The sequence below is a fragment of the Carcharodon carcharias genome, chromosome 17 (assembly GCF_017639515.1).
Source record: "Carcharodon carcharias isolate sCarCar2 chromosome 17, sCarCar2.pri, whole genome shotgun sequence".
Classification (NCBI taxonomy): Eukaryota; Metazoa; Chordata; class Chondrichthyes; order Lamniformes; family Lamnidae; genus Carcharodon; species Carcharodon carcharias.
This window is the reverse complement of record NC_054483.1, coordinates 103,012,000-103,025,111: the sequence shown is the minus strand read 5'-3', so window position 1 is coordinate 103,025,111 and position 13,112 is coordinate 103,012,000. Positions and strand designations below refer to the sequence as shown.

General features: G+C 43.1%; 1 protein-coding gene across 2 annotated transcripts in view; it reads right to left on the bottom strand.

Annotated features, from left to right (window-relative positions):
• The window catches only part of fbxw4 (F-box and WD repeat domain containing 4), a 140,097-nt gene that overhangs the window by 105,753 nt on the left and 21,232 nt on the right, over window positions 1-13,112 (bottom strand). For both annotated transcript variants that reach the window (XM_041209632.1, XM_041209633.1), the window contains exons 4-5: window positions 12,607-12,739; window positions 5,995-6,089 (exon numbers count right to left, since the gene is read on the bottom strand). In XM_041209632.1, the coding sequence (XP_041065566.1) occupies window positions 5,995-6,089; window positions 12,607-12,739 (228 nt within the window). The remainder of the gene's footprint in view (window positions 1-5,994; window positions 6,090-12,606; window positions 12,740-13,112) is intronic.

Here is a 13,112-nt window from a genome sequence, read left to right as displayed (position 1 = left end):
ATGCTGCCAGACCTGCTGAGTTTTTCCAGGTAATTCTGTTTTTGTTTTGGATTTCCAGCATCCGCAGTTTTTTGTTTTTATAACCTTAGGTTCTTGTTGGGCAAGGGAATCTATCTACTTCTGCCTTAAAAATATTCAATGACCCTGCCTCTACCGCCTTCTGAGGCAGAGTTCCTAAGTTGCACAACCCTCAGAGAAAATTTCTCATCTCTGTCCTAAAAGGGTGACCCCTAATTTTAAAACAGTGCCCCTAGTTCTGGACTCACCCAGAAGAGAGAACATCCTTTCCCCATCCACTTTGTCAATATCGTTCAAGATCTTATCTACCTCAATCAAGTCACCTCTCACTCTTCTAAAACTCCAGTGGAAACAAGCCCAGTCTGTCTAACGTTTCCTCCTATGACAACCCGTTCATTCCATGTATCAATTTAGTAAACCGCCTCCAATGTGTTTTCATCCCTCTTTAAATAAGGAGACCAAAACTGCATACAATATTCAATATGTGGTCTCACCAATGCCCTGTACAAATGAAGTATAACATCCTTATTTTATTATGAGAAGAATTGAACATAAAAGGTCAGCATTCCATTAGCCTTCTTAATTACTGGCTTACATGCATGCTAACTTTTTGAGACTCATCCACTAGAACACCTAGATCCCTCTGCACCTCAGAGTTCTGCAGCCATTCTCCGTTTAAAATAATACTCTGCATTTTTCTTCCTCCTGCCAAAGTGAACAACTTCATATTTCCCACATCATAGTCCATCTGCCAGATTTTTACCCACTCACTCAATCTATCTATATCCGTCTGTCTGGTATGTGGCTTGGACAGGATGGTGCATGGTTTGGAGGGGAACCTGCAGGTGATGGCATTCCCATATATCTGCTGCTCTTGTCCTTCTCGGTGGTAGAGGTTGCAGTTTTGGAAGATGCTGTTGAAGAAGGGTGCCGGAGAAAGATGCAGATACAGCACAGAGTTAGATTCAGAGTGAAGCTCCCATTACACTGTCCCCATCAAATACTCCTAGGACAGGTAGAGCACGGGTTAGATACAGAGCAAAATGGCGTGTATTTAATAGTTCTGCATCATTTCATTAGTGAGAACGAAACATTAGGACATTCTTGGTCTGCATGGCTGCATTGCATAATTTCTTTTCGAAATTTATTCTCGTGTTCCAACTCTGCTGCAGCTCGACTTGCTCAACGATGGACATCACCGGTTCAAGAGATGATGCTGACAAGAGAGGACACATGCACCCAGGCGCATTGCATGCACACACACGCACGGGCACACACAGACACCCCCCGACATAACATAACCCACATAACATTCAGGTTGAGGCTCAACTTCTCAGAGGACACTTTGGAGATAGTGGGTTATTGCTGATACGAGCCAGCAGCGCAGGTGGTCAGATCAGTGTGTCATGGGAGCCCAGATTTACAGCTGTTAAGCATGCCTGTTATCTTAGCACACAGATTCCGTTTGGGACACTCCTTAATAGGGCTGACCGAGTGTGTATATCATCATTCTTTCACCCACTGTTCACCAGACAAGTAGAAAACATGTGTCCAAATTGCCAAGAAGTCAGTGAGGGCAAAGATTCTTCAATAAAACTATTCAGCTTTCACATACAGCTTACACTTATACACAGATAATAAAAAGTAAATCCAGCGTTTTTTAATAAATTTGTTGCTACGAAGATGGCTGTACCTAAGCTTTATCACAGAATGCTCTGTAATCCTCACATTAAGCAGTCTGTGCATGCAAGTTCAGACTCCAATTTCTTTCCATCCTGACTTGGAACTATATTATCACTGCTCGCTCAAAAGCCCTTACTAACATTGCTGTGGGAGTACCCACACCACACAGACTGCAGTGCTTTAAGAAGATGGCTCACCACCATCTTCTCAAGGGAAATTAGGGATTAAAAATAAATGCTGGCTTTGCCAGCGATGCTGACATCCCATCAATGAATGAAAAAAGATGCATCACCTTCAATTTTTGGGCCTATCCTGGACAACAGTATTAGCTTGACCACCATGGCAGCAATGCTGTTCAGCTTCAAGCCCGCAGACATCTTAATTATCTTAATATTTTGTCCCTCTTCTCCCCACGGTACATACTCGAGATGGGGTATGCCCATAACTCATGGCAACCCTCAGCCATACATTTTGCGCTACTACCCACTTCAACCATAGTGTTCTTCACTGCTCCGCATGAACTGTACTCTGAACAAAAATACAGCCATGAACAAACCCAGGCACATACACATTAAGGGAAGGTGGTGGCGCAGTGGTATTATGGACTAGTAATTCAGAAACCAGGGTAATACTCTGGGAACCTGGGTTCAAATCCCACCACGGGGTCAAAATCCTGGAACTCCCTTCCTAACAGCATTGTGGGTGTACCTACACCACATGGACTGCAGCAGTTCAAGAAGGCAGCTCACCACCACCTTCTCAAGGGCAACTAGGGATGGGCAATAAATGCTGGCCCAGCCAGTGAAGCCCACATCCCGTGAATGAATTTTTAAAAAATGGTAAAAATCTAGAATAAAAAGTCTAATAATGACCATGAAACCATTGACAATTGTTGAAAAAACCCACCTGGTTCAATAATATCCTTCAGGGAAGGAAACCTGCTGTCCTTACCTGGTCTGACCTATATGTGACAGTAATGTTTTTGACACTTAAATGCCCCCTGAAATTGCCTAGCAAGCCACTCAGTTGTATCAAACCGCCACAAAGTCTATGAGGAATGAAAATAGACGGATCACTCGGCATCGACTTAGGCACTGAAACAACAATGGCAAACTCAGCCCTGTCCACCCCGCAAAGTCCTCCTTACTAACATCTGGGGGCTTGTGCCAAAATTGGCAGAGTTGTCTCAGAGACCAGTCAAGCAACAACCTGACACAATCATACTTTACAGCTGATTTCCCAGACCCCACCATCACCAGCACTGGGTCAGTCCTGCCAGTGGCACAGTGGTATGCAATTGGCAGGCTGTTGTCCTGGGAGTCCTCCACATCGACTCTGGGCCCCATGAAGTCGCATGGCATCAGGTCAAACCTGGGCAAAGACACCTCCTGCTGATTACCAAGTACACGAAGATTCAATACTACCCCATGTTGAACACCACTTGGAAGAAGCACTGAGGGTAGCAACGGGACAGAATGCACTCAGTGTGGGGGCCTTCAATGTGGCTCAGTTACTGTTACTGACCAAGCTCTAAAGGGCACAGCTGCTAGACTGGGTCTGTGGCAGGTGGTGGGGGAACCAGCAAGAGGGAAGAACATACTTGACCTCATCCTCACCAATCTGCCTGCCACAGATGCTTCTGTCCATGACAGCATTGGTAGGAGTGACCACCACACAATCCTTGTGGAGATGAAGTCCCATCTTCACATTGAGGATACCCTCCATTGTGACGTGTGGCACTACCACCGTACTAAATGGGATAGATTGCGAACAGATGTAGCAACTCAAGACTGGGCAACCAAGAGACGCTATGGGCCAACAGCAGCAGCAGAATTGTACTCAACCACAATCTGTAACCTCATGGCTTGGTATATCCCTAAGTCTACCATTATCAAAAAGCCAGAAGTGCCAAGTGGATGATCCATCTTGGTCTCCTCCGGAGGTCCCCAGCATCACAGATGCCGGTCTTTAGCCAATTCGACTCACTCCACATGATATCAAGAAATGGCTGAAGGCACTGTATACTGCAAAGGCCATGGGTCCTGACAAGATTCCAGCAATAGTACTGAAGACTTGTGCTCCAGAACTTGCCACACCCCTAGCCAAGCTGCTCCAGTCGTTACAACACTAGCATCTACACAGCAATGTGGAAAATTGCCCAGATATGTCCTGTACACAAAAAGGACAAATCCAACCCAGCTCAGTCTATCCTCGATCGTTAGTATAGTGATGGAAGGGGTCATCAACAGTACTATTAGTGGCACTTGCTTAGAAATAACCTGCTCACTGACGCTCAGTTTGGGTTCCTCTGGGATCACTCAGCTCTCGACCTCAATACAGCTTTGGTTCAAACATGGACAAAGAGTTAAGCTCCAGAGGTGAGGTGAGAGTGACTGCCCTTGACATCAAGGCTGCATTTGACCGAGCTTGGGATCAAGGAGCCCTAGCAAAACTGGAGTCAATGGGAATTAGGGAGAAAACTCTCTGCTGGTTGGAGTCATATCTAGCACAAAGGAAGAAGATTGTGGTTGTTGGAGGTCAATTATCTCAGTTCCAGGACATCATTGCAGGAGTTCCTCAGGGTAGTGTCCTCAGCCCAAACATCTTCAGCTGCTTCACCTTCCTTCCATCATGAGATCAGAAATGGGGATGTTCACTGATGATTGCACAATGTTCAGCACCATTTGTGACTCCTCAGATACTGAAGCAGTTCATGACCAAATGCAGCAAGACCTGGACAGTCGCTAGGCTTGGACTGACAAGTGGCAAGTAACATTCACACCACACAAATGCCAGGCAATGACCACCTCCAACAAGAGAGAATCCAACCATCGCCCTTTGACATTCAATGACATCATCACCACTGAATTCCACCTTATCAACATCCTGGGGTTACCATTAAGTAGAAACTAAACTGGACTAGCCATATAAATACTGTGGTTAAAAGAGCAGGTCAAAGGCTAGGAATCCTACAGTGACTAAGTGACCTCCTGACTGCCCAGAGCCTGCCCAGCATGTACAAGGCACAAGTCAAAAGTGTGATGGAATACTCTCCACTTGCCTGGATAAATGCAGCACTAACAGCACTCAAGAAATTTGACACCATCCAGGAAAAAGCAGCCGGCCTAAAAGAGTGGTGGAAGCAATTTCAATAGTAACTTCCAAAGGAAATTGGATATGTACTTAAAAAGGAAATATTTACATTGCTATGAGGAAAGAGTGGGACTAATTGGACAGATCTTTCAAAGAGCTAGCAGAGGCACAAGGGGCCAAAAGATACAATAGATCTGGCATCCTCACACTGTCAGGCTCAGTAACTCTCTCACCCTTGTTACAGTTTCTCCACTGCAATTTCTACAGAATAAATCATTTAAAAGAAATGAGAAGAGAAAGGGAAAGGAAATTTAGGTGACAAATTTATTTTCAGTGAGCAGCAAGATAAGAACCAGTCGATCTGCTGTATTTCAAATGGAGAATAAGGACCAAACCGTCTTCAGGTGAAGCAAGGTCAAAGGGCAGGGGGAATGTCTGGAACAGAGCACACAGACACAATCTTGTTTCCATTTCAAGTCATATATCCTACTTTACATATCTCACTATAAATTCCTGGGTCCACATATATAATGGAAATGACCTATTAACACATTGTAATTACACCCTCACTCCTTTTCAAATTATTTTGTGACAATGCTACTGAGCAGAAAGCTGACTCAATGATACTGCAATGCTTAGAAAGTTAGAAGTGCTGCACATTCTCAAATGCATAAGGCAAATTCCGCTTACAGAGTCACAACTCTGGGCAAGAATATCAAGTCCAACTCTTGGAAGATGCTATATATCAATTAAAACTTTAATGAAGGTATTTAAATTATGAAATGTGTTATTTTTGAATTTTATTTAAACTATTATTTAGGGCATTAGAAATTTCAATTACTGAGGAAAAATATGACAGTTGATAAATTTTTCAGACAGCATCTTCAGCAATTTGTGGGTACCTGGCAGCCAGTCTGTGGACGTAGATTGATGCATTTTCATGGACAATGTTTTTAATAAATATGGGAATAGACATTTAGAATGGGAGAAAGTTGGTGCCATAAAATTGTGACAAAAAACCTAACAATAAGAAAATCAAGTTGTGCAGGCGGAAAAGCGCGCAGACATAAGATTTTTAATAAGACACAGCAATGTGAGTAAACATTCACACAATCTCTTTTTAACTTGTTCTGGAAAAGTGCAACACAGAGCTGTCACAAGAGAACTGAAGGAAAGAATAGTTAGAAATTCCCACTTTACCTCAGCGTAGGGTTAATGGCGACCGACCAAACTCGATCATCTGTCCTTATTGTGTGTAAACATTCTCCCAGTTGATGTGAACACAGCGACCAAATCTGAATGAGTTGAAGAGATATGTTATCATTCACCATTTTTAAAGGTTTGGGCCAAATTTTAAAAAGGTTCCTTTCTCTGTGTCTAATTTTCATTATGCCTGTCCAAAACGTGATGTGTTCTGTCATCAAACCACCTGATAACGCTAATTTTCAAAGATCCGTCATGCAGAACAGGCAATCAGGAGGCTACAGCCACGGAATCATACCCCAAGAGTCACTCCACTTCAACACAATAGATTAAAAAAAACAGACACCATAAAACAACATGTCTGCACTGGAGGGCTGTGTTTGGCTGTAGTAAAGAGCTTCAGTTGGAGTTTGGTGACTGAGGGAGGAGGTGCTCCTTTCGTTTTCTACCTTTGCTCAAAGAAGAGTGGCAGCTTTAGTAAGTAGGAACTGGTAAGTAAATTAGAAAAGTGTGATATTTTTTAAAGTTCCTTTACTTGGATTTAAATGCAAAGTGCCAGGAATAAGGGACATTTAGGGCCAATATAATAAAGTAGTATAAATAATCCAAACTAGAATAAAGTTAACATAAGGGAAGTTAACTTAAAGGAAGTAGAGTTAAGACATGGCAGGGCAGCTCAGACAAGTGGAATGCATGTCCCATAATATGTGTGAAGTCATGGCGCTACCGGTGTCCTAGCTGACCACGTGTGCAGGAAGTGCTGTCAGCTGCAGAAACTTGAGCAGCAGGTTTCAGTGCTTGGGTGGCAGCTGGAGTCATTGTGGTGCATCCACAAGGCTGAGAGCTATGTGGCTAGCATGTTCAGAGAGGTGGTCACACCGCAGCTTAAAGGGCCTGGAGACAGAAGGGGAATGGGTGACCACCAGGCAGTCCAAGTGAAGTAGGCAGGTAGTGCAGGAGTCCCCTGGGGTTCCGCTCACAAATTGGTTTTCCATTTTGGAAGCTAGAGAGAGCGCTGGTTCCTCAGAGGAGTGCAGTCAGAGCCAAATTTGTGGCACCATGAAGGGCTTGGCTGTAAAGGAGTGGAGGAAGAAGAAGAGCAATAGTGATAGGGGATTCATTGATTAGGAAAACAGGCAGGCATTTCTGTGGCCATAAATGTGACTCCAGGATGGTATGTTGCCTCCCTGGTGCCAGGGTCAAGGATGTCACAGAGCAGCTACAAGACATTCTTCTGGAGGATGGTGATCAGCCAGAGATCATGGTCCACAGTGGGATGAATGACTTAGGTAGGAATGGGAATGTAGTCCTGCAATCAGATTTTAGGGAGTTATGTAGAAAATTAGCAGGCAGAACCTCTAATGTAATAATCTCCGGATTAGTCCCAGTGCCACATGCCAGTGAGTACAGATGTAGGAGGATAAGGCAGATGAATGCATGGCTGGAAAGATGGTGCAGGAAGGAGGGCTTTAGATTCCTGGGACACTGGGACTGGATCTGGGGGAGATGGCATCTGTACAAGCCAGACGGGTTGCACCTGAACAGAACTGGGACTGAGTTCCTTGCTTTGCTAGTGCTGTTGGGAGGGCTTTAAACTAACTTGGCAGGGGTGTGGGAACCAAGAAAAAATATTACAGGGGAACACCAGGGTGCACAAAATACTGGGAGGGATAGATAGCACCAGTATAGAGAATAGTAAGTTAATAGGTAAAGTTGGGGTAAGGGAGAAAGAAACAAAATCTAAATCAGGGTATGTGCATGTATGTGAATGCACGGTGTATAGTAAATAAGATTGGGGAGTTGCAGGTGCAGATTGCTATGTGGAAATATGATGTTGTGGCAGTAACAAAGACCTGGCTCAAGGAAGGGCAGAACTGGGTGTTAAATATTCCTGCGTACAAGGTGTTCAGAAGAGATAGGAAAGAAAGGAAAGGAGGAGTGGCAGTATTGTTTAAGGAGAGCATTGCTAAGGAGAGGATGCCCCTGAGGATTCAAAGACAGAATCAATTTGGCTAGAGCTAAGGAACAAACAGGGTGCAATTACATTGCTCCATGTAGTCTATAGACGTCCAAATAGTGAGAAGAATGTAGAACAAATCTGCAGGGTAATTACAGAGATATGCGGGCATTGTAGAGTAGTTATAATGGGGGACTTTAATTACCCGAATGTAGGCTGGGACAGTGGTAGTGTAAAGGGCGGAGAGGGACAAAAGCTCCTAGATTGTGTTCAGGAGAACTTTCTACAGCAGTATCTGTCCAATCCAACAATAAAAGATGTACTGTTGGACCTGGTTCTTGGAAATGAGGCAGGCCGAGTAGATGAAGAACATTTACGAGACAGTGATCATTGTATTGTACATTTTAGGATGATGATAGAAAAGGACGGTAGGCAATCCAGAGTAAAAATAATTAACTGGATGAGAGCCGACTTTGATGGGGCAAGAACGGAGCTGGGCCAGATAGACTGGAACGAAAGATTGGCAGGAAAAACTGTAGCTGAACAATGGGCTACCTTTAAAAAAATAATTGGTTCAGGCACAGTGAAGGTATATTCCATCAAAAGGGAAAGATAGGACAAACAAATCCAGTGCTCCCTAAATGAAAAAGGAGATTGAAAATAAGATAAAGAAGAAAAAGTGCGCTTATGACAGGTGTCAGGGAGAAAATACAATTGAGAACCAATAGGAATACAGAAGGTTCAGAGGGGAGGTGAAAAAGCAGATTAGAGAAGCAAAGAGGAATTAAGAGAAAAGACTGGCAACCAACATAAAGGGGGTTCCCATAGTCTTCTATAAGCATATAAATAGTAAAAGGGTGGTAAAAGGAGGAGTAGGGCCGATTAGGGACTTAAAAGGGAATTTACACATGGATGAAGGGGCTATGGCTGAGGTATTAAATGAATACTTTGCATCCGTCTTTACCAAGGAGGTAGATGCTATGGTGACAGACAAGGAAACTCCTGTCACTAGAAGGGTCCAAAATTGATAAGGAGGAAGTGTTGAATAGACTGTCGGTACTTAAAGTTGACAAGGCACCGGGACCGGATGAGATGCATCCAAGGATATTGAAGGAAGTGAGAGTAGAAATTGCAGGGGCACTGGCCATAATCTCTCAGCCTTCCCTAGGCCTGGGGTGGTGCCAGAGGATTGGGGAATCACAAACATTATGCCCTTGTTCAAAAAAGGTCATAAGAATAAGTCTAGTAATTACAGACCAGTCAATTTAACTTCAGTGGTGAGAAAGATTCTAGAAACAATTATTCAGGATAGAATTAGTCACATGGAAAAATATGGGTTAATAAGGAAGAGCCAGCATGGATCTCTAAAGGGAAAATTCATGTTTAAATAATTTGCTGGAGATTTTTAAAGAGGTAACAGAAAAGGTGAATGAGGGTAATGCTGTTAATGTGGTGTACATGGACTTTCAAAACGCATTTGATACAATGCCACACAACAGATTTCTGGGAAAAGTTATTGCTCATGGAATAAAAGGGGCAGTAGCAATGTGGATACAAAATTGGCTGAAAAACAGAAAGCAAAGAATAATGGTCAATGGATATTTTTCAGGCTGGAGGAAGGTTTGTAGTGGAGTTCCCCAGGGATGGTATTGGTACCCTTGCTTTTCTTGGTATATATTAATGATCTAGATCTTGGTGTGCAGGGGACAATTTCAAAGTCTACGGATGATACAAAGCTTGGGAGTGTTGTGAACTGCTCGGAGGACGGTGTGGAACTTCAAAAGGACATAGATTAATTGGAGTGGGCACATAGGTGGCATGCAATGCGGAAAAGTGTGAGGAAGAACATGGACAGACAACATAAAATAAAGGGTGAAATTTTGAAGGGGGTGCAAGAGCAGAAAAACTTGGGTGCATAAGTGCATAGATCATTGAAGGTGGCAGGACAGGTGAAGAGAGCAGTTAATGAAGCATATAGTATACTGGGCTTTATTAATAGGGGCATAGAGTACAAGAGCACGTAGGTTATGCTGAATTTATATAAGACACTCTTAGACCTCAGCTGAAATATTGTGTACAGTTCTAGGTACCATATTATAGGAAGGATGTGAACACAATGGAGAGAGTGCAGAAGAAATTTACAAGAATGGTTCCAGGGATGAGAAACTTCAGCTATGAGGATAGATTGGAGAGGCTGGGACTGTTCTCCTTGGAGAGAAGAAGGCTGAGAGGAGATTTGATAGAGATGTTCAAAATCATGAGGGAACTGGATAGGATAGATAGGGAGAAGCTGTTCCCACTCATAAAAGGATCAAGAATGAGAGTACACAAATTTAAAGTGATTTGGTTCAGGTCTGGAATGCACTGCCTGGAAGTATGGCGGAGGAAGGTTCAATCAAGGGATTCAAGAAGACATTAGATGATTATTTGAAAAGAAATAATGTGCAAGGGTGAGGGGAAAAGGTAGGAGGTCATAATGCTCACCTGGAGAGCCGGTGCGAACACGATAGGCTGAATGGCCTCCTCCTGTGCTGTTAAGATTCTGTGATATGTGCTTGCGTGTGAGAGAGAGAGAGAGACAATGCGCGCGTGCGCAAGTGTGAGAAATAGAAAGTGAGAGCGTGCAAGAGAAATGGAATGAGGGGAGAAGCCCAAGAGAGAGAAGAGAGGAAAAATTGAAAGGAGGTAAAATAAAATCAAGGAAGAGAGCATGGGAATGCAAGACAAATGGAACATGGAAGAGAGAGGGAGCAGTTGAGAATGAATGTGCAGCTCATTTACAAGTATATCTTTGCATCCTTTATAATGTGGACCTTGTATGGTTCAGATAAAGAGAACACATTGTTTAACAAAAGGAGGGAGTGGCGCAAAAATCCTAGGATAAATATGAGCCTAAAGTGCTAATTTCTTCTTGCTCCAGTCTGCAAAGTGTTAAACTTTAATCTCCAGGTTTAGTAATGCCTGTGCTGTCACTGTATTGCTTTATTATCCCGAAGACTCAGACCCAAATCACTCTGTATCTGCACATTCTGGCAGCTTCGAGGTCAGCTTGTAGTCTGCTTTGTATCACAATTACATTTCTGGGTTACAGCAGTTAACAGAACCTTTAAAGAGCAGCTGGGACACTTGCTCATCCAAAAAAATACAAGTTTTATTTATCCCTTGAAGGTTCAGATATTACAGCAGTGATTTTTACAGATGAGGGAGGTCCCAGGTTCTATCCCTGGTCTGTAATGAGTTGGCTGATCTCTACCTGAGTTGCAGTAGGGGGTGCCATGATTCGCTTCAACATTTCTATGTTAGAGAAGCAAATAGATAGTTAGACAAGTTCGTTGATTACAAGTAAAAATAGATAAAAATGTAGAAACATTTAGTAGGTCAAGCAGCATCTGTAGAGAGAGAGAAGCATAGTTAACATTTCAGACCAGTGAGAATCCAGTTCTGATGAAAGGTCACTGACCTGTGACATTAACTCTCTTTCTCTCTCCACCAATGCTGCCTTATCTGCTGGACATTTCTAGCATTTTCTGCTTTTATTTCTACTATTGTTTAAGGCTGATTGCAAGAGTGGATGTGTGTTTTTCCTGCATATTATGACCCAGAACCTGACTCAGCAGATCAACTGTCCCCTTTAGCTGGGGAGGGTTAGTGTCTATGTTGCTATGGATTTTCAGGAGATCAAAATATCAGCAAAATTCATTTGCACTGAATATAATGCAGTTTCTAAACAAAATGATACAAAATGTATACATAGGTGTCTTATGAAAAGGGAGGGTAGATTTTTTAGGTGGTACAACAGTTTGACATGTGAGATTGATGGGGTGGGTGGTCAATGGATAGCCATCAAGAGCTATTACCCTGGATAATCTTTTAGTGCCCCTCTCTTTTGTCCAGAGGCATTAAGACTAATGCACTCCCCAAGTGTCTCAATACAGGCCTTTCTACTCAGACATGGGGTTTAAAAAATTACCATTAAATTGAAGTTGAAAAAAAATCATTGCATCTAGGTTGAGAGACTGGAAAGCTGGGATTGTTCTCCCTACAGTACAGAAGGCTAAGGAAGATTTAATAGAGGTGTTCAAAATTGTGAAGGATTTTGGTGGGGGAAAGATAAGAAACTGTGTCCACTGGCAGGAGGATCAATAACCAAAGCACACAGATTTATGATATTTAGCAAGTTTTGTGATATGGAATGTGCTGCCTGAAAGGTTGGTGGAAGCAGATTCAATAGCAACTTTCAAAAGGAAATATTTTCAGGGCTATGGGGAAAGAGCAGGGAGTGAAAGTAATTGGATAGCTCTACCAGAAAGCTGAAACAGATGCAGAGGCTGAATGGCCTCGTTCTACACCATATGATTCTATGATGAATTAAACCTGACAACCTCATCTCTCCTCGCCAACCCTGTCTTATGCCCACCCGGTGATTCACCCCTGGCTATGTATAATCTACAACTCTCTGCTGATCATACACGATCCCAAAAAGCTAAAGGTGAAAACAAGAAAATACATTGTTGGCATACCAAGGCTTCATCTTCTCTTTGAGGAGAGTTAAAAATACTCCTTCTCTTAGAGATAGTGCAAATTCCACTCCCGATAGGGACTAGATTAACAGTCAGGCTGGGCTTAACACCAGGCTGCTTCTCCACACCTACCCGTGCTGTCTTGTCTCTCGAGCCGCTAACGATGACATGTCCTCGGCTGTCAATGCAGTTGACCTCTTGATCATGTGCTGAGTAGGCTGCATAAAATGAATTGCAAGTGTTGCAGACAATGATCTTCCCGTCCCTGTCAAGCAGACGGGTCCCATTAGTTTCAAATATACTCACAGCACTGTACATCAATTTTGTCACTATGTTTACTGTATAAGCTCACATATTAAGGTAACCGACATCTAAGACAATTCAATGTCCAGCCAGAAGAAAACATCAAAAATTCTAAAATATGCAGTGCATCATGAACAAACACTTGTGAATCACTAGAGCTCACCAGAGGAAGGGAAATTTTTACTTTAATACACACTGTTCCATCCATGGCCACTTCTGCGCTCACGTAACAAGAAGAATGGGACTTGAGGGACGGGCGAGCAGGAGTCAGGGGTGAGCAAGGGGGCAGATAGAGAAAGCAGAGGGAAAATGACTAGAGTGGGTGAGCAGGGGGC